This window comes from Oratosquilla oratoria, chromosome 17 (genome assembly GCF_046742065.1).
Source record: "Oratosquilla oratoria isolate Oo_2021 chromosome 17, ASM4674206v1, whole genome shotgun sequence".
Taxonomy (NCBI): Eukaryota; Metazoa; Arthropoda; class Malacostraca; order Stomatopoda; family Squillidae; genus Oratosquilla; species Oratosquilla oratoria.
In genome coordinates this window covers 29,943,455-29,966,630 of record NC_134793.1, presented here as the reverse complement: position 1 = coordinate 29,966,630, position 23,176 = coordinate 29,943,455, and the positions used below count along the sequence as shown (strand labels likewise).

The 23,176-nt window shown below is 38.3% G+C and overlaps 1 protein-coding gene across 6 annotated transcripts in view; it reads left to right on the top strand.

The window, feature by feature from the left end:
- Positions 1–23,176, top strand: part of LOC143034569 (uncharacterized) — a 315,113-nt gene that overhangs the window by 242,257 nt on the left and 49,680 nt on the right. For 5 of the 6 annotated variants that reach the window (XM_076200812.1, XM_076200814.1, XM_076200819.1 and 2 more), the window contains exon 6: positions 8,779–8,922. In XM_076200812.1, the coding sequence (XP_076056927.1) occupies positions 8,779–8,922 (144 nt within the window). Of the gene's footprint in view, positions 1–8,778; positions 9,403–23,176 lie in introns of those variants that run through there. The other variant, XM_076200815.1, reaches the window with a different exon arrangement.

Below are 23,176 nucleotides of genomic sequence, written 5' to 3'. Positions count from 1 at the left end.
GTGTAGTATAATGGAATTTGGACAAAAAAACAAACAAACAAAAAAAAAACAATAGTGAGACCATATAAAATGGGAGAAGAAGAAATTTAAAAAGTAGAAAATGAGAAGGACCTGGGAGTCATTATTATGAATAACATGTCCCCTGAGAAACATATAAACAAAATTTTTGGAGAAACTTATAATTTAATAAGAACAATCAAAGTGGCATTTACATACCTGGACAAAGAAATGGTGAAGAAAATACTGGTCACTTTGATAAGACCAAGATTGGAGTATGCAGCGACGACGTGGTCACCAAGTAAAAAAAAAAAAAAAAAAAAATGTATAACAAAACTTGAAGAATACAAAGAGCAATTACGAAATTGGCACCAACACTCTCAGAACTATCATATGAAGAGAGACTAGCAAAACTTGAGCTACAGACATTAGAGCAAAGAAGAGAGAGAGGAGACTTGATAACTATATATAGAATCATGAAAGGCATAGAAACTATTAATAGAGAGGATCTAATAAAATGGGATGGTAGGGATAAAAGAGGACACGGAAAGAAAATCAAGAAAGACAGTTATAGAAGAGACCTGACTAAGCTTTCCCCACATGATAATAGATGTTTGGAACAAGTTAGATGAGAAAGTGGTGTGTGCAAAAACAATACACAAATTTAAAAACAGTCTAGATAAAACGAGATATGAAGACGGGACACCACGAGCATAGCTCCCCTTCCCGTAAAATACAACTAGGTAAATACACACACACGTACGTCGGATTCACGGCGAAGATTGGAACTCCAGAAAGGAAGTGCAATTTTTGTGGATCTCAACGACGAGGGAGTACCTTTGTTGTATTAATAGGGAAGGGGAAAGCTCGTGTAGTGGGAAGGTGAAGAAAAAGGAGAGAGTGATTACTGAGGAAAATGGAAGGAAATGAGGAAGGGGACGAACGGGCACCGGATATTAGGAGGGGTGTAAACAAATGGGGGCCACAACACACATACGAGGAACAAGGAAGCAGAGGTGTCAAAAGCAGAAATATAGATAATAATTGCTCAATGGAAAGATAAGATAACTGTTTTTATGGATTTAATGAGGGAGGAGGTGACAACCTCCCCCTACTAGTAAATGTAGAGGAGAAACTAAAAAAAAAAAAAAAAAAAAAGATAAACGAAGAATGGGAGGTTAGGTTTGACCAATTATCACAGGCTACCCAAAGAGTTGATAAACTGGAAGAACTAAAGAAGGATAATCAAAACCTAACTAAAGAAATAGAAGAATTAAAAAGACAGTTAAAAGAAGTAAAAGATGAGAATGAGGAATTAAAGAATAATGATAGAGATATTAAAGAGTCACAGGGTTGGAGAAAAGTCCAAGAGAACAACATAGTTGTATTTACAGATATAGTGACACAACATATGAAAGAACAAACTAAGGACACAGTTATTAAAGTGATGAGAGAAAAGGAGAATATAGTAAGAGACTTAGCGGACAAAAAGAAATGTATAATTATATTAGGGATGGAAGAGAAGTATAATCCAAATAGAACCACAAGAGTAAAAGAGGAAAAGGAAAAGGTAAACAATATATTAGAAGTAGTTCAAGAGGATGGACAAGAAACCGGGAAAGAAATTAAAGAAATATATAGACTAGGGAAATATAATACAGATAAGACTAGACCAATTAAGATCAAATTCAGGTCAAACGACAGTAGAGAATATCTTAGCAAAAACAGGTAAACTAGCAGACAGTGATCAATATAAACAAGTATGGATAAAAAAAAATGAATAAAGAGGAAAGAGAGGAGAAAAAAAATAGAAGCTAAAGAGAAAATATAACGAGAAAAGAACAGAGTCAGAAAAAGATAAATTGTATTGGAGAGTAGTGGATATGAAAGTGAGGAAAAGGTTCATAGCAGAGAAAAACGGAAAGGAAACAGAAAACACGATGGAAGTAGCAGGAAGTTTGTAGTAAATTATGTGCCTCCTAAAACGGCCTCGTGAGAAGAGAGAGAACACAAAAGTATGTTAGAAGACACAAGGATAACACTAATAAAGATCATGGAAGATAGAGGAAGAATAGTTATAATGGGTGACTTTAATTGAAAAGAAATTTGCTGGGAAGAGATGACAATGAAGGGTGGAGACGACCTATGGGGATATGTGCTACTTGATATGGTCATAGAACATACAATGACGCAATGGATACAAGAGAATACTAGGTATAGAAATGAGGAAGAACCATCGAAACTAGACCTAATAATCACATCAGAACCGGAAATAGTGGACAAGATTGAATATAAGACACCAATTAGTAGAAGTGACCACATATTGGTTGAACTGAAACTAAATGAGGAAAAATACATAAAAAATGAACAATATAGAAAGGAAAGATTGATGTATGATTTTTTTTTTCTCTATAGAATAAGAGAATTTTTTAAAAAAGCAGACAACGTTAGATTTTGCTGGGTTCCAGCACATGGGATTTCAGGGGATGAGAAAGCCGATAAACTAGCTAAAGAGGCAGCAACTAGGACTGCCCTTACCAACTCCATTCCATTCCACAACATGTATTCCACCATACGGGTAATAGTATAGAGTTCACTTTGAGGTGTTTCGTTTACGAATACTGAGCTAAAATAATTGTTTAAAATATCACACATTCCTTCATTTGAATATTCAAGTTGACCGTCAACATGTGATAGTGGGCCAATGTGATTCCTAATAACCTTTTTACCTCCAATGTAATTAAAGATTTGTTTGGGATTCGCTTTGGATTTACCAGCGATATCCATTTTGTATTGTTTTCGTTTTTATTGTCTTTTTTAAATCTCTCTGTATTATTACATAACTTTGTTAGTCACTAGGTGCACCCAAGCACTTGTATTTCATGTAAGCCTCTCTCTTTTTACCAACACTTTTTTTAGTTTCTTTGTCAAGCCATTTTGGGCGAGCCTGATTTGGGGGCGTCTGTCCCTAAACGGGGTGTAAGTATGAATCACCTTAGTAAGCGTATTTTGAAATATTTCCCACATCTGATCTACAAATCGTTCGCTTAATTTTTCCTTCCAATCTGTAAGCTGAAGCTCCTGACATAGTCCTACGAACTGAACTTTACTGAAATCGGGTATTTAGATACACAAGTCTCTCTTCTAATTTTTTAGCAGTTTGAATTTAACTAAATTGTGATCACTACTTGCAATAGTTTCACCGACTTCTACATCGGTTATCATGCTTTCGCGATCGAGTAAATTTCCATGTCTTGTGGGATCTCTTACATGCAGAATAAGTAATTGTCGCCCTGAATAAGTAATTGTCACCCTGAAAATCTATCAAGCGACTACCCATATGGTCATATTCAAGGGTCATCCAATCAATGTCAGTAAAATTGAAACCACCCATTGTCAATAAGTCCCGGTTAAAGAAACTAGACAGTTCTTGAAACAACAGTTTATCGTCTGCTAATGATAATGTTTTTGGCCTATATTATTTTTTGTCCATTTGTTTGTGTTAATTCTACCCACAAACTATCATATGCATTCTGTTTCACTTTCTCTAAAACACAGGGATGGACATTGCTGTTATCGGACAACAGAACACCTCCACCTTGTGGTTTCTATTCTGATGAAAGTGTTTAAATCCCGCAATATTAAACTCAGCTTCAAACTCTTTACCATTTAACAATGTCTCGGTTATTCCTATCATATCGACATTTTCGCTTTTGACATACGCCTGTGTTTCTTGGAATTTGTTCCTAATACTACGAACATTAAAATACATGGTTTTAAGAAACTCGTGATTTTTTTTGTACTCGTTTTGAGTTTCAACATCATGCCTTGCATTATATATATTTTTCTTTATTGACACCTTGCTCTATATTGACATTTGGTCCTTCATTGACATTCAGTGCCTCATGGACATTTGTCCATTACGGACATCTGGTCTTTCACGGTCATTCGATCTCTCATGTACACCTTGCCCCCCTCCGTCACCGCGTCCCACACCGACCACCCGTCGTTCATTGACATTCTGTCCGACATCAATTCCTAAAATTTTATTCTGTCCTCCATTGACATTGTATCCTATCGAGATATTTTGTCCTCCACTATTATTACATCACATCGTGATATTTTGCCCTTGTTTGACATTACACCCTAATGTAATATTTTGTCCTATACCGACATTATATCCTAAAATTATATTTGTCCTACACTGACATATTGCTCTACATTATTGCTACGCCATACTGTTTTCCCCGATACGCTATTACCCCTTTTGATTTTTACCCTGAAGAAGGAACTAGTTCATTACAAACTTCCACAATGAGGTTTGTAAGAACATCTTTGCCTCTGCGAGTGAGGTGGATCCCATCAGAAGCATAAAGATCATGACGCCTGAAAAAGATATACAAAAGTGGTATCCCAGTTGCATGCACAATTGTGATACCCTCTCATTGATTCCTATGGCTCTACTATTCCAACACGAACCAGCGTAGATCCTCGGAAGGATTCCACAGACTACGTGGCGGTTCCCACGCTCCTTTATCTCCTAAAGGAGGACCTTGTAATTCCGAACAAATTCCTCTGATCTCGCCCTACCCACATCGCTACTTCCCGTATGAACAATCGTAACCGTGTTCGTCCGCCTTTACTCCCTGATGGTCTGGGTACAATCGGCGATCCCACGGCCCGGTTGACATAAAGCTTGCAACGTCGTTTAGTCTTCCACTGCAGGATGTCGCCATAGCCTCGCACCATGGAGTCCCCCAACACCAAGAACTCCTTATTTTCAGCCACTTTATCTTCCAGCAAAGCAAAACGATTGGCTAGAGGTAGCGGTTGCTCCGCAGGACACCTACTTGCCGAACGTAGGCTCGACAAACGGGACCCCACAGAGCCACTCGCTCACGGCATTGGCAGAAGTGGAAGAGGTGGAACGGTCTTTGGGTTGTGGGTAGGATTCACTCTTCTCACAGAACGCACTCTTGAGAAGACGAATTTCCTCCTCACACATCCTGAGACGGTCTTCCAGATTCACATAACCTTTACAAGCCATTTCGCTCCTCCTTCGCAAAGAGAAAATATAAATCAACAAAAGAAACAAAAACGGTCATTAGATAAGCTAAATACACGAAGCTTACTCTGCTTAACTTATACTATTTCAAAGGAAGGATGACAAAGGAGGAGCATGCCGACATAACTAGGTCGGGTGTGAAAAAAATATATAATAATGATGAATAAATAAATGAATAATTATAATTTAAAAACTAAAATAAGTAAATAAACTATAGTAAAATAATAAAGAAATAAATAGGTAAAGTTGATAAACAGGTAATAGTAGATAATAATTTGACATAAATGATAAGCAAATAATAATAAGGCAATAACAAACAAACAAAATAAATGGCAGGTATTACAGCATCTTGCTTAGATGTTGATCTAAATTAATCTTAAAGCTTCGAAGTGAACTACACACTGCCTCTGCAGGAAATTTATTCCATTCATTAACTACACGGTTGGCGAAGTTGTTTCTACCCACTTCCAAATTAAATATATTTCCTGATAGTTTAAGACAACTATTTCTTGTCGGATTCTCATTCAGTGTGAAAATTTTGTCACTTTTGATGTCAATTCCCTTTAGAATCTTAAAAACCTGTATCAAGTTACCTCTGAGTCTACGATTTTTAGGGAAAACAGATTCATATGTTTTAGTCGATTTTCGTATGATTAATTTTTTATATTTGGAATCAGTTTTGTTGCTTACCGTTGAACTTTTTCCAATCTGTCAATGTCTTTAATGAGATTCGGTGACCATACGGAAACAGCATATTCCAAATGTGGACGAACTAACGGTTTATATAGCTTGTTAATGAGAGATGGACTTTTGAAGTCAAAAGATCGCGGAATCAGTGCTAGAATCTTATTTGCTTTCTCAGAGGCTGAAATACACTGCTTAGATGATTTGAGTTCGTTACCGATAATTACGTCGAGATCCTTTTCAATATCCACTTTTGTTAACGAATTTCCAAATGACTTGTAATCGTACCATCTGTTATTTTTACCTATGTGCATAACTTTGCATTTCCCTGTGTTAAATTTCATCAGCCACTTTTTAGACCATTGCTATAGTTTATCTAAATCCTTTTGAGTATCTAATTTGTTTAAGTGATAATTTGGCATTCCGCACAGTTTTGTATCATCAGCAAATTTGGAGACTATAGATTTCAGTCCGTGGTCTATATAATTTATAAATTCTATGAATAGAAGTGGCCCAAGAACGGAACCCTGAGGAACTCTACTCGTAACATTTTTCCATCTAGAAGTTTTGCCATTTAGAACAACTCTCTGTTTTCGATCGTTCAACCAATTAGTCCAATAGGCTACCACTTATTCCGTGAAGCTAATTTAGTAAGTAGTCTTTCGTAGGGGACGATATCAAAAGCTTTTGCAAAGTTTAGATATATTAAATCAGTATTGTTTCTTTTGTCATATTTCGAGATGATTGTGTTATAGAATTCGAGTAAGTCACGCAAAAACGTTTCCGTCTGAATCCATACTGGCTATCATTTATCAAACAGTTACTTTCTAAATGATGTTCGATAGTATCTCTGATGATAGTTTCCATCATTTTTCCTACGACTGAAGTCAAACTCGTAGGCCTGTCGTTATTTGGTTTCTCTGTCACCTTTTATGAATATGGGAGTAACGTTAGCTAGCTTCCATTCTCTTGGGACATCTCCGGATATGATGGATTTCTTGAAAATAATTTCTAATGTAACAACAATCTCCTACCACTTACCTTACACTATTACTTCCTTTGTGCATGAAGGAACTGTGAAGCCCTCCCCTCCATTTATATTGGCATGACGACGATAAGGTTATCCCGTCGTCTTTCATACCACCTGATATCAGGAGCCCCTAAAAAACATATAAAAGAAATCCATGTAGAAACATTAACAAGAAACATCCCAGAAGAAAACACTAAGATTTTGGAAAGATGTACAGATGATATACATCTCCCAATCTTAGAAGCACCATACATTAAAGAGTTGAGCCCAAATCCAAATATACAAGCAGATGACCTTTGGGTCATCCCAAGCATGAGATAAATCCCTACAAACCCAAACATGAGACATAACCCTATAAATCCAAGCCCGAGACAAAAACGCCACAAGTCCAAGCATAAGACATTTTGTTACAACACAAAGTTGGAGTCTTCCTCTAGCACGTGACATTTCATCGCTGCCTGGGTTAACAGGTAACCTCTCCAAGGTGACCGGTAACCTCCCCCAGTAAAGGGCAAGTATACAAACTTAAGTATATAAAGTAACATAGATAAACACCGGAATAATTCATATCTTGACCAGATAGAATATTCCTAAAAGCTATTGAAGAAGGGGTCCTTTCAAAGGAACGTAAGTCCACAGTAAGGCATATGGAAACTACATTTAAGAAAATAATAAATGCACAATTATCCATCACTTTCAATGAAGTATGTATAAGAGAATATCTGCCCATATATACTATATATGTGTGTGTGTGTGTGTGTATGTATATGTGTGTGATAAAAACTTATGGGCGAGAATAAAAGTATTTAATTTCCTCAAATAACTAGCATTCTCAGGTACTTTCCAGCTCATTAATACTATGTTGGTCACCCTTTTCTCTGGAGACACTCCTGGAAACTGTAGGGACAGACTCTACACGATTCTGAATTCATACAGGGTCCATTTTCCCGAAATACCTTTGATGGCTGCCTAGAGACTGGGGTGCTGTTATGCATGGATTAGCATCCTCCAGCTAATCCACATATAACGGCACCACAACTGAAGGAATAGAGTCCTAATCTACTTGGCCATGTGTCCATGGGTAAAGTACGTCGGTATCTGGATTTCTCACTCCACAATGCTCGCAAGAAACCACCCATAACCATAAAACAAAAAGAAGAAAGTCACTTTTTGCCCCAAATACTTGCAGTGGGATGTGGAGAGCTGGAAACAAGTATTGTGGAGTGATGAAGCCAAAATTCACTGTGACTAGAAGCCATGGTTGCAAAGTGTACCATCGTCAAGGCAGTGATCCCTTGAACACAAAATTAACACTGGGGATTGCAAAACATCCAGATTCGCTAATATTTTGGGGCTGATTTAGCTACCGTGGTGTGAGATCATTAGTAATGCTCTCAAAAAATGTTTCGATGAATGCAAACATATTTTGAGCCACTGAATGACCATTTGCAGTACTGTTTTTATAACTGCAAAGGAGATGTCTTCATGCAGGATGGTGCTTCATGCTACGCTACTAAATTCATTAAGGAATGGTTTGTACTGTGATGTGGAGTTTATAAGGGATTGGCCAGGTAATTTGCCTGATATGAAGTCCATTGAGAACAATTGGGATCCGAGTCACGTGAGCGAGACACTTTATCAGTCCTGAAGTTCAAGGCAGCCATCAAGAATATTTGGAATAGAATGGATCCATTTTGGCTTCAGAACCTTGCAGAATCTATCCCTGAATATCTCCATGAGCGTCTCCAGAGAAAAGGGTGCCCAACAAAGTACTAAAGAGCTAGTAAATACCTGAGGTTTTTTTCTATTTTATTTATTTATTTATTTATTTATTTTCTTAAGAAATCAATTATTTTTCCTCTCGCACCAAAGATTCTGTCCCAGGCTGTATACCGGTATACATATATAATCAGGAAAACATTTCACTTTTTCATTGAAAAATTGTCCTTCCAAATGTTAATTATGGAAACAGGTTTGAACTAATTCTTGTTTGTTTTGCCAGAGGGTGGAAGCAGCAGCACTATGTCAGCATTGGAGAACTTGGTTGGGTCCCTTGGGACTGGAGATCAAGATATGGATGGCGTCGAAGCAAGTCTCGAATTGGACCGACCCATGAAGCAGGAAGACCCACTTGGCATTGATTCAGGTGATACCTCTTGTCTAGATGAACTTTGGAGTACAAGTACAACTAACTTAACCCTGAGCAGTACTGTCACCACTAGCTGTAGCACCTCAGGCTCATTACCATATCTCTTCAATGACACTTTGACTAACACCACATTGCCCCCTGGTCTTGGCAACAGCCATCACCTGGCCCCTGTGGGACGTGGGGGCCTTGTCCCAAAGACCTCAGCATCATTGATCACTTCCCCTTCCCGCCAGAGTTGCACGTGTCCTTTGTGTGGCCGACATATAGCCCAGCGGCGGAGTCTTAAGCAGCACCTCATGTCCAACTATCATAGGTTGTCCCTTGCTAAAGCAGATATTGTAGTTCGAGAATACCTGGCCACACTCAACAGCAAGACATAGTGACAAACAAGAGCATTGCATTTTTTACATGCAATGTTTAAGGAGTAATATCCTTTGAATTATACTCATTTCAGTCTTGGTGGCTAAATGCTATTAGTACCTGATGATTATAACCTGAATATTGTCTATGAAATAGTTACAAAACAAATTGTAGATACCAAGATATATGTATATATATATATATATATATATATATATATATATATATATATATATATATGTATATATATATATATATATATATATATATATATATATATACATATACCGTATATACTCGCGTATAGGTCGCACCGCAAGTTTGTGGTTGTCAAAGTGGTTATTTGCGGTTGACCCGCGGATAGGTCGCACTAATCTGACGATTTACAAGACCCATTCAAACATAAAAATGATCAGATATTTACCTTTATTTCAAAACTGTACTCACAAAATTTTAATATCAGAACACATGTAGGTTGTCCGACTGTCACACGTGTGCATAATGCAAATTTACATAAACAACGGTCGCGTTTTTAAAACTATAATCGTAAACAAATGCACTTGCGGAAAAAAACGTATAGTCAACTTGACAAAAAATCAATAGAGTTTACCTGTCAACTGGACACTATACAATACAACAGTATAGAAGAAAATTTCTTTAAGTTGATCTTTCTCCTTTCTCCATACCCTCATTACCTTTTCTGAAACCCCAAACTCCCTCTCTGTAGGTCTGTTTCCATGTTCATTTGCGTAATCCACAACTTTCAGCTTAAAACCTACTTCATAGCTCTTAGGGTTTGCAGTATTAGGCCAAAAATTCCGTGCGATGTACTGCAGATCTAACAGTACGGTAGGCCTAATGGAAGTTTACGAAAATAATATTCTTTCTTACGAAAATCATAAGTTTATTTAAGTTACGTTACACTACGAAAACATAATTTGCGCATATAGAGAAACGCAGCCACGAGTGAACAGGTGATGTACGTTAACGTTAACGTAAACGTAAACAAAGGGTCATGGTCGCATTGCTTATAAACACTATAAAACATGCGAAAGAGTTGGAAAAGAGAATATTTTACGGTTTTCTAGCAGCATTAGTTCAGTTTAAAGCAGCGAGTCGGTAGGAACCTTTGATATATATATTTTATGCATACAAAAGGCTTGAAAAGCTTTCCGATGCATATTGTGCGAACACCACTGAAATTCCGTGTCATTGTCACATTGAAATCGCCAATTGTTGCGACTTCGGTGACAGTAGTGCTGTCCCTCATTAATGTCGAGTGGATAGGTCGCACCCCTGATTTTGGCGAAATATTTAGTTAAAAAAGTGCGACCTATACGCGAGTATATACGGTATATGTATATATATATATATATATATATATATATATATATATATATATATATATGTATATATATATATAGTCTATATATTGTGTATATAGTGTATATATATATATATATATATATATATATATACAGTATATGTATATATATATATATTTAATATATATATATATATATATATATATATATTGTGTGTGTGTGTGTATTTGTATGTGTGTATATATGTATGTATATATGTATGTATATATATGTGTATATATGTGTGTGTATATATATATATATATATATATATATATATATATATATATATATATATATGGGGAAGTAATTCATGATGACAAGTATCGGTAGGGGTAGGAAAAAATAGTGGTGATTTATGTGAGATTACTCTAAAATTTCAAACCCTGTCCTACAGAGATTACAATAAAAATTAACATGCAAGAATCTGTGCAGACTGTTCATCTAAATGGTCTCCATCATGCCCTGGTGTTGTATCTTCCCCTATTATCAGATGTGCCCCCTGTGTCCCTGCCTAGTGTGGCCTGATGTCTCTGGGTTATCTTATGTTAAGGATAATCTTTCTCCCCATGTCCTAAACATTTGCTTTACATTTGTGTTTCCTGCCCTCACCGACGCACACGCACACACACACACGCATATATATATATATATATATATATATATATATATATATAGTATCCGCAAAACGTATAGAGCGCTCCCCATGGAAATCAAAGCTAAAAAGCTCTGAATTCTTTGCGTTTGCCGCCGCTGTCAGGCATTTTGTCATTATTATTTTACATCTGGCAACTCAGGCAGCTCTCTGGCAACTCAGCCAGCTTGCGTTTTCCAGTCTCAGTGCTCTTCGAGCTCTTGTGGAGAGAGGTTGTATTATTTTTTGCTCCAGCCTTCTACCCCCTATTTTCGTTGTTTCACTTTGTGGCGCTCCAGTTTTAGGAGACATTCATCCTACAGTAATGGGTTCTGCTAACCTTAGTGGTGAGGAAAAGGCTCGTATTTTGGCCTGGAAGACTGAAAATGTGTCGACGAAAGAGATTTCGAGACCTAAAGGGCGAGGTGAGAGCACCAATCGACGTCTGGTCGCTACAGCTCGTGGCCTCCCACCCAACGTCGTACCATCTCAAAAACCTGTCCCTGAAAGGCTTAGAAAGACCTCTAAGTCTACTGACAACCTCCTACGACGTGAATCACTCTCGTAGGAGGTTGTCAGTAGACTCAGAGGTCTTTCTAGGCCTTCCAGGGACAGGTTTTCGAGGTGGTACCACGTTGGTTGGGAGGCCACGAGCTGTAGCGACCAGACGACGAATGGTGCTCTCACCTCGCCCTTTACGTCTCGAAATCTCTTTCGTCGACACATTTTCAGTTTTCTAGTCCAAAATACGAGCCTTTTCCTCACCACTAAGGTTAGTAGGAGCCATCAGGATGAATGTCTCCTAAAATTGGAGCGCCGCAAAGTGAAACAACGAAAATAGGGGGAAGGAGGCTGGAGTTCGAAGAGCACTAAGGCGAGAAAACGCAAGCTGGCTGAGCAGCCAGAGAGCTGGCTGAGTTGCCAGATGTAAAATAATAATAAGTCTGACAGCGGCGGGAAATGCAAAAAGTTCAGAGAGCTTTTTAGCTTTGATTTCCATTGGGAGCGCTCTATACTTTTTTTCGGATACTGTATATATATATATATATATGTATGTATATATATATATATGTATATATATATATATATATACACACACACATATATAATTATATATATAAGTACCGTTTATCCACGAGTAATTGTCGAACTCCCCTTTTTTACAGCTGATATTTAGGGGGTCGAATCATACATAGATACTATTTTCAAAGGGTTGAATTTCATGGTTGGAATGAGTAAAAATAAAAACTTAAGAGCCAAATCGGTATGGAAAAAAAATATTTCTCTAAAAACAACTATTTCTATAGCACCAAAATCACGGGGTTCTGGGTTGAGCTTACCCCAGACCCCCGTAGTTAAAACCTGCACTCAGAGTTATGGAGACTTGTGACCTGTCTCATCATATTAACAATCTAACCAAATATATAGCCTATGTCTGTAGCTTATCCATAAACAAGCGGTACTTGAAAATTTAAACGATCCTCGTCGGCACGCCGTGGTGCGAGTGGAAGGGTGGTGAGGTAAACGCCAAAAACCGTTGGAGTTTTATCACTGACGTTTCGTCCCAGAAGGACTTCTTCAGAGTGTACACGAAGAAATAGAATAACAGCTTAAATACTCCCAGCTTATCCCGTTCCGCCCCGATCACCGTCGTTCCTCCCACACCTCCCCTAGGCCTCGCGAAGAACCAAGCGGAGATGTGGGAGGAGTGACGGTAATCGGGGAGGAATGGGATAAGCTGGGAGTATTAAAGTTGTAATTTTATTTCTTTGTGTACACTCTGAAGAAGTCCTTCTAGGACAAAACGTCAGTAATAAATCTCCAACGGTTTTTGGCGTTTACCTCACCACCCTTCCACTCATTCTGTCTTACGTACTTGATAAATGTTGTATTGATTTACCAGCACCATCTCTTCATGAAAAAAGAAAGGCAGTAAAAGGAAAAGAAAAGTATAAAACTATATGGTACTGATGGAATTTTATTTGTCAAAGAACGTTCACGTGGAACAGACACCCGTTATGATAATTATAACAAAAATTTTACATAAAATCAGAAACTAAGGACGACTTTTATACAAGGGATATGAAAAATTCTAGATTTTTCTTGCGAAAAATAGAGGTTCGACTTTTACATAAAGTTGACTATTACTCGAGGATATATTATGGTATATTCAGATATATGTACATACACACAGACACACACAAATGCACGCACACACACACACACATACATATATATATATACACATATATGCACATACATTACACCTGTTCAAAAACAACTTTCATATTTTCATACGTTATTGTACTATTCCCCATGCTTTTTGACCTGAAGAGGCCAAAAATCACATATATTTTTATCTAGGATGTATGGAAGTATTGTCGCATGGAGGCTGAATTTTTTGCTCTCTAAACAAAAGGGCCAATTTTGAGGCATTTCTAAGCATATTTTGTGGTATGATTTTTTATCTATCCAAGATAGAGCAACAAATTAGGTACCAAATGAATGAGCATGATCTACTCTACCTATATTAATCATTAGAATTGATCAATTCTTTCTGTGACTTTTAATAGATACGAAATTGTTGAAAATCTTGATTGTTTTTACTAACCTGGAGTTATGGTCTTTGCATGGAGCAAGATAGAGCAACAAAATAGTTATCAATTAAAGAAATAATGCTCTTTTGAACGTGTAGAATCTGATTAACATTGTACAAAAAATGGCATGTTACAATATTTACAGAAAAATAACAAAATTCCATACATTTGACATATACAAAGTGGAAAGTGTAATTTTGCAACAAGTCAAACCATCAACTGAAACTACCAAAATAATCATGATTATATGTATCAAAATTATGTTACACAGTCATTTGTTAAGTGTTTGCTTCTTGAAGCTTTCGAAGCGCCGTCTGTTGTATTCCACAGCATGGAGGAGATATTCCCTCTGCTTGGGATCTGTGGTGATGACATTTGCAAAATCACTCATCATCTTAACTCCACGCTCAGCGATGTCATTCACTACTCTGAGGTTTCTCACATATTCCAAGGCTTTCTTGTAGTCCTCCTTCTCTGGCCATGATTCAACCCGATCCAGGAGCCAGTCAGGTCCAATGCTGATCCACTAATGTGATCTTGGCTGTCACCTTCTTAAACATAGATTTTCCCCTTCTGAAGCTGTCTGGCTTCTGAGTGGCATGCAGCTGAGCAGCAATGTCCTGTTTCTGCTTGTCACTCAGCCTGCTGCTGAAGAGCGCGAATGGCACGGCCTCCTGTGTCAAGTACCACTTGTGATTTTCCATCTTCTGAAGAACTGCTTCAGCAACCTCTGGGTCTGATCTCTTGTACCTCAACATGTCCTGGATGAGCTGAAGATCATTCACAGGAGCATCCGCAGCAGATGTTGACATCATCCACATTGGTGTGTAGAACAGTGCCAGGAAGGTGTTGAGTCGTTCCAGCTTTGCAACAGTCTCTTCATCATACTCAAGCTGGTTACAAAAGATCAGCATCTTCATGGAATACAAGTTCCTAGTCATCCATCTGGCCTGGCGAATGGCCCCTTGTAAGAACACCCAGGACGAGGCTGCTGGTAATCCATGTCCTGTGTTAGCGTCACTGTCACTGGAATTACCCCAGGTGAGTAACTATCTCTTCTTCTGCTGCAGCTGCAAAATAATACAATGTGGTAAGCATGTAAAACTGCAAAATAATACAATGTGGTAAGCACGTAAAACTTCCAACTTGTTGTGATATTCAAAACTATGATTAGTAAAAGTATGAAAGTATGATTACCTTGTTCTTGCCTCTGCAGTTGCCCCTCACTCCAGTCTACTTGTTGCTGGGATCTTGTTTCAAGGATCTTCTCATGACCCGACCTGCGACCTTTCCTCTCAGTCCTCTGGTCCTGGTAGAACCTGATGTCCTCATCTTTCTTCTCCCTGCATAACAGTCTGTTGCTCTCTATATCCTGAACAATATCTGGAGCTCCTATGTCGAACAGGCTGTCCAATTCCAAGACAGATACACTCCTCTTTCCTCCAGGGTCACTTGTTCTTTCATCAGTGTTCTGTGTTTGCCATGGATTTTCACGAAGAGCCTAATGCAGTTCTGTCTGGTCATTATCTTTATCTTAGCCATCTACCAGAATAGGATAATAGCCTCAACCGTTTCATAGGTGAGGTTTCCCTGTATTTTCTGCTAAGCTTTGGAGATACAGGAAGTACTGGAATGCTTGTCTGTTGGTGGGAAGCTGGGAACCACTGATGCAAGCTAAAGGATATTCGACCAGAAATGTTTCATTGAGAGATCTGGTGGACGGCCGATTTGATGCTTGCTTGTGGACTGCAGGTGGAGGTTCTGAGACATCAACTGTGCTTCCTCGTAGCTCCTTGCTTAATGCCATTGTGAAGTATCTTGTGGATAATTTTCTGGATTCGGATCGAGTTTCTGTGATGGCCTTGCTTTTGTACTGTTCAGTATTGCCCAATATAATTAACAGGTTTCTGTAAATATGAAATATGAAGTTAAATGCTGAAATTATGTATGGATTTAGGTCTAAATTCACTCAAATTTCAAACATCCATACAAAAACCATGTCTCCAGGTTAGTAAAAAAAAAGTCAGGATTTTCAACAATTTCATATTTTTTAAAAATCACGGGGAAAATTCATAATTTCTAACGGTTGCTATATAGAATAGATTCTGTTCTTTCATTTGGTACCTAATTTGTTGCTCTAGTATAAATAAATTATACCACAAAATATGCTTAGAAATACCTCAAAATTGGCCTTTATGATAAGATAGAAAAAAAAAAAAGAAAAAAAAACTTCAGCCTCCATGCGGCAATGCTTCCATACATCCTAGATAAGAAAGGATGTGATTTTTGGGGAAAAGTACAGTCATGTATTAAAATGTGGAGAAAAAAAAAGTTTTTGGAATAGGTTTATATATATATATATATATATATATATATATATATATATATATATATATATATATATATATATATATATATATATATATATATGGCTGAAAGACTGAGCAGGCAGTCGGGGGAACCACAACCAATATGGGGGAGAGTGTTCGAACAAGTTGAGTTTCCACATCCCTCATAAGGCGGTGAACAAGTTGTTGGTAGTTAGGTTTGTAGGTCTGAGAGTCGCAAGCAATGCATCACCAATTATTTTGGCATATTCTTTTTTTATATTATGATTTAAGAAATAGCTCTACGCATGGAATGCCTATGATATGTAATGAGTAAAACTATGATGGATAACCTATATTACGGTATGTGATGGCTCCAACATAAATGATGGTCTCTCTTCTGTGAACGAGTTTACGAGTTGCTAGTAGTTGTATATACTATGTTAGGTATGGGAATCTTATGTGTTACATTGTGACGATGAAGTTATAGCCAACTTTCTTGTGTGTTGGATACATAGTATGAGTACACGATGAACTAAAAATGCATGACCTTATCGATGAATACGGTTTTACAGCCATTATCATTACCCAAATGAAAGGTGCAAAACAGTCTTGGAAAGAACTAAGCAGGGTCTACTGAACATTAAAAGCTCCAAATCCATGACGGTCCTTTTGAGTCTCCTTTGCTACAATTTATTGTAATAAAGCAGTTGCCGAGGAAATTACGGTAAGTAGAATTTGCTCAGACATCAGTTTCGTGGAGGACAAAACACCCTGCAATATTTATACATTTATTGTTATTATTATTATTATTATTATTATTATTATTATTAGTTATTATTATTATTATTATTATTATTGTTATATTTTCAATTATTAATATTATTATTATTATTATTATTACTTTTTTTATTATTTTTTATTATATATTATTATTACTATTACAATTATTATCATTATCATTATTATTGTTGTTATTATTATTATTATTATTATTATTATTATTCCATTAATATTATTATTGTTAGCACTCTTCTTTTTCTTCTTCTTCTTATCATTATTATTACTATTATTATTGTTACTTATTATTATTATTGTTATTATTATTATTATTATTATTAATGTTTATTATCATTATTTAGTATTTTTATTTTATTATTATTATTATTATTGTTATTATTTTATTATTATTTGTTATTATTATTATAATTATTATCATTATTAATTACTATTATTATTTTTTTTTATTATTCATTATCATTATTAATTACTACTATTATTATTATTATTATTATTATTATATTTCATTAATATTAGTAATTATTATTTTATTATTATTACTATTATTTCATTATTAATATTTTTATTATTATTATCATTATTATTGCTTTATTATTATTATTATTATTATTATCATTATTATTATTATTATTATTATTATTATTATTATTATTAATTATTATTATTATTATTATTATTACTACAACATATACCAACAGCTTTTTTTTTTTTCTTTACAAGGGATGTAGCCAAAAAACAAAGGCATAAAATCCACTCACCCATTCCATCTCCACATACTCCTATCCCATTCATCCCCCTCTTTCCCTCTTATCTTGGTCCCTCCTGGATGATGGGTCATCCCTGCATCTTGCCCACTGTCCTAGGTCACAGGCAATGTAGAAAAACACAGCACATCCACTGCAAGGTCGCTTCATTTAATCAGCGACCCCTCATCTTTGTCCCCTCATGCAGAAAAAGAGAAGACAGGGAGAAATCCCTTCGGGCGGCGTCAAAATATCACTCACATATACTCCCTCACCCTCCATCCCCCACCCATTCCCTTCCTCATATCACAGCATCATCCATATACACCCATTCTCCACTCACCCCTATCTTTTGTCTTCTCCCTTCCTTCCTCAACAGACATTCCCCTCTTTCCTAATGCCCGTTTTACCCCATCCATCCATCTCAACCTTGGTCACCCCCCCCCATGTTCACTTCTTCCACCTCTACCTTGTACACCCTTTACTATTCTTTCTTCATTCTTTCTTTTCATGTGTCCAAACCATCCTAATACTCTTTCATCAACCCTATCTCCCAACTCCATTTCCACCCCCCGCTCTCCTCTTCACTTCTTTCTTTCACACACTATCCAGCCTATTAACCCCCACCATGCTTCTCAGACATTTCATTCCAAACGCAATTGAACTCCTCTCTCCCTCTCTTATGTTCCATGTTTCTGCACCATACAGCGCTGTCGCTACAATCGCTCCTTCGTACAATCTCTTAGCATCCATTCCCAAATGGAGAAAATGGAGAAAAATGGGAGATAAGTTAGTTGTTGTTTGCTGACGACACTGCACTTGTGGCAGGGAAGGTGTACAAAAAGACTAGTTAGTGAAGAGATGGGTAAGCGTGTGGTGGAGTGGAAGAAGGTTTCTTTAAGGTTAATGTGTAGTGTTATGTTACTACACAATGGTGGAGGTACATTTCAGTGAGAGAGTGGAATTAATCAAACTCCAATTCTCTCGGGACTGTTTATTGAAATTAAAATACGTGTAATACTCGACCAAAATTGATGTCTTCGTAGCAAGACATAATTCTTCATGCAAGAAGACAGAATACACATTTAATATCACCACGAATAATTTGGTTTATAAATTACAATTTAATATTTACAGAATAATAGTACTAATATTTACAGACATTTACACATATATATGAGAGACGTAACAGTATTAATAATGTTATATATAAGTTTTAGCGGGGTGACAATATTGATAAAGAAAAATGACTTATGGTGCGCTAATTCTACAGAGAACGAAGCTTCAAGGCAGGACCTTGCTACATTATTCCCCCCCTCCCCTAGTGACGAGGTAGGAGGAACGAAACTTTAGTCTTTAGGCGTGACGAGTTGTCAGCAGGATCGGATGTCACCGACATGGCAGGTGTTAGGCCTGGTGTTAGCGTGTAGGCTGGTAGGGGTCTGTGGACGGGCAGGCGGTCCGGCCGGCAATCCGTATGCGGCGGTTGGCGTCTGGTAGGAGTGGCCGGCATTAGTCCGTGGACGAGGAGGCGCTGGGCCACCATGTTGTGGTCTGTGGCAGGCATTCCGGGGCAGATGGCTGCGGCGTCGGCAGCTCGGGCGGCGACGGCAGCATCGGCTCGGGGTGACGTCGGCGGTTGGAGACGGCGACAGCGACAGCTCCGGGCGGCGGTGGCAGCTGGAGGCAGCGTTGTCGGCACAGCGAGGCGGCGGTTGCAGCTCCGGGGCGTGGGCGGGAGTGGCACCAGCTCCGACGGCGGCAGTAGCACCTGGGTAGCGGCTGTAGGCCCAGCGTCGGCGGCTCCAGCGGTGGCAGGAACTCCCGGGTGGCGGCAGTGGTAGCAGCTCCGGCGGCGATAAGACCTCTCGGGTAGCGGCAGTGGTAGCTCTAGGCCCAGCGTCGACAGCTCCAGTAGGCGGCGGGTTCGGTGGCACCAGGGACAACGGTGGCAGGCCCGTCGGCGGTAGTGGCAATGGCTCCGGCGTCGGTAGGTTCAGCAGCGGGAGCTCCAGGGCCTGCGGTAACAGCAGCAACAGCAGGCCCGTCAGCGGGACTGACAATTTTGATACAGAAAAATGACTTATGGTGCGCTAATTCTACAGAGAACGAATCTTCACAGCATTACCTTACTACAAATGTAGATGAGGGTGAAACTGGGAAGGGAGATGTGGGTCTTTGTAAGTGCATATGGGCCTGGTAGTGAGGAAAATGTAAAGGAAAGGGAGCCTTTTTGGATAGATTTAAATGGGGGTTTAGGGAGAAATGTCGATGCAATGGTATTGGGAGAATTCAATGCTAGGATAGAAGACGAACCAGTAGATGGAGTGGTTGGGAAGTGTGGAGTTCCAGGAAAAAATCGTAGTGGAGAAATGATGGTTTAGAGAGTAGATGATAGCAAACACAGTATTTACGAAGAAAGTTAAGCATAAATACACATGGGAGAGGGTGGTAGATGGAAGGGTGGTAGATAGGGCTTTAATGGACTATATAGTGGTAACCAAGAGAAAAGTAGGAAGAGTTTTGGATGTACATGTTCTAAGAGGAGAGAGTGGGGGAATATCAGATAATTTTTTGGTGAAAGGTAAGTTGAGAGTGGAGGATAGATGGAGAAAGAGGAAAAGGACAGAAGGCAGGGAGGTTCTTATAGTGAACTGCTTAAATGAGAAAGACAAGGGGTACAAGAAGAATATGAGAGAATAGTGGGAGGGAGTGAAGTATAGAGTAGAACTAAGAGTGCTTTGATGGAGAGGTTGATGAAACTAGGGGAATATTCAAGGATAGCCAGGATGCCGCCTTATAAACGAGAATACTTCATTATCCTGGTCTTACCTGGTTGGTAGTGGTTGGCAATGACTGTATCGAGGGCAGACAGAGTCCTATACTGCAGATTATTTTCTAGCGGCGCTAGGTCTTCGTAACGCCTATGGAAGTCTTTCAGTTCATGTAGCCGTGTCATCTGGGTTTTCTTCTCTCTAATTTCTTCTCCCACCATCTTCTTCCGAAAGTCCTGAGTGAGCTGACTTTGCTGCACTGCTCAGTCGTGAAGTCGTAGATTTATAAAAGAGGGAAGAAGGTTTTCATTGATACAATTTAGCATTCTTAAATTTTCCCCAATTACCATCCATGTATATACCCATGTTGGTGGGTTTTCGGTACATTGAACATTTTTGTAACTAGCATGTACTGAAAACCCAGCAACTTGGACATATGCATGAACGGTAGTGGGGAGTGCATGGATAAATATAAGAAAGGTGTTATTAGAGCCTACTTAAAAAGAGCTACCATGATATGCTCCTCGTGGAATGCTTTGCACAAGAATGACAAGACAATTAAGGATATCATTCTAAGAAATTGCCACCCTTCAAGTGAAGACAGCAAAAACCATGTTCTTACTTACCATAAACCCCCAGAAATTCTGCGATCATGAACAAAACTTTATTCTGGCAGTCTGCTCCTCCGAGGACTGTGTGCCTCGTAGTAATACTTACATTGCCCCCACTAGATGCAGTTTTAGCAGGTGTCTGACAATGCATCAGTGTGAAGGAGCCATCAAACAACACTACAGACAATACCACAACTAGGAAATTAGTAGGAAAACTTAGTTAATCCCGCCAAAATAACATGTTACAATGAAGACCCCAGAAGGCTACAACTGCATGAGGCAATTTACATCAGAGATAGAGTTCTTGCTATCAACATTCAATCTAACATGGTATTTAGCATACCACTCTTTAATTCCTCTATTAATTCACGGGCCAAGTTTAGATAACCTTGTTCGCCACCTTCTTCCTCCTCACCCTCTCCCTCCTCCTCCCTTACCACACGCCCCTGAACCTCACCAGAGATCTGCCCTCCACCTTTCCTCCCCTTCCTTTTCCTTCTGCACACACATCTCACCCTCATACGACCTGTACTCTCTTATACCTCAGATCCCTTATCATCTTACCCCCCTCCCAGCTCAATCACTCTGACCGAATCTTTATAAGGACCATAAATAGTGTGCATCTTGTCAATCCTCCCATATTTGTTTTTAGATGTAAGTACCAACCTCCTTGTTTTATAAATTGTATTTATTTTATTATTTGTAATTAGTCATTGCTATTTCATTACAGTTATATCCTAAAGATGTCGTATTAACGACGAAACATTGAGAAATAAATGGAAGAATTTGGAAACCTAGTTTACGTTCATCCAGTTGAAGTAAAACTATCAACTAGAAAATCTGAGAATACTAAGAAACTGAACACACACACACACACACACATACACGGCCCGATGGCGGATTGGTAAAGCACTGGCCTCACAAGCCGGAGAACCGGGGTTCGATTCCCCGGCCGGGCGGAGACAAGTTGGGTTTGTCTCCTTTCACGTGTAGCCCCTGTTCACCTAGCAGCGAGTAGGTACGGGACGTTAGTCAAGGAGTTGTGACCTTGCATTCCCGGTGTGTGGAGTGTGAGTGGTCTCAGACCTACCCAGAGATCTGCTAATAATGAGCTCTGAGCTCACTGCCGTAGGGTGGTGTCTGGCTGTCTCGAAAAGAGGCTGCAGCAGATCCGAGGTGAATACACACACACACACACACACACATATATATATATATATATATATATATATATATATATATATATGTATATATATATCCCTGACGAGCTGAGATACGAGGGGTAAAAAGGGTAGTGCAGGGGAGATAAATGGGTGGGACTAGGTACGTGCCTGTCTTGGCTACCTCCCTTATAAGGGGGAAAAAGCTATTGGTATATGGATATATATATACAGTATATATAGATATATAGATATAAATATAGATATATAGATATATATATGTGTGTGTGTAAATTTTGGGAGCAGGTTTTCAATAATACACTTTCTATTAAATATCACCGTGGAGAGGAGCGTTGATAAATAATAAGATACAATTTTCGGATGTGTGGGTAGATGATTCAGAAGGAGCATTCACCACAAGCGTATATAGAAAACCTAGTAACTCCGGAAGATGTTTAAATAGCTTGAGTGAATGCCCTTCAAAATATAAAATCAGTGTGGTACGCACATACGTACCAAGAGCCTTCAAAATATATTTTGATTGGCTCCTTCTTCACCAAGAACTGGAGTTAAGCAAATTTGAGCTAGTAATGGAGAAAACCAACATAAGTAAAAAAAGGTAACATGACAAACAGTTTAAACGTTTATTACCAAAATACAATATCTTCTGCATATGAAAAAGATGAATAGACATTAAAAGATATTATCGCAACCCTAGAACTTCGTCTCTAGTACTGAAAAATATGGCAGCAACGATAGACAAATTAAAACAAAGTAATGTTGTGTATAAGTACTCGTGTAAGTTAAACAAAGACGGTGAGCTTTATAATGAGGAGTATATTGGTCACACAACACAGACATTATCACAAAGACTTAGTGT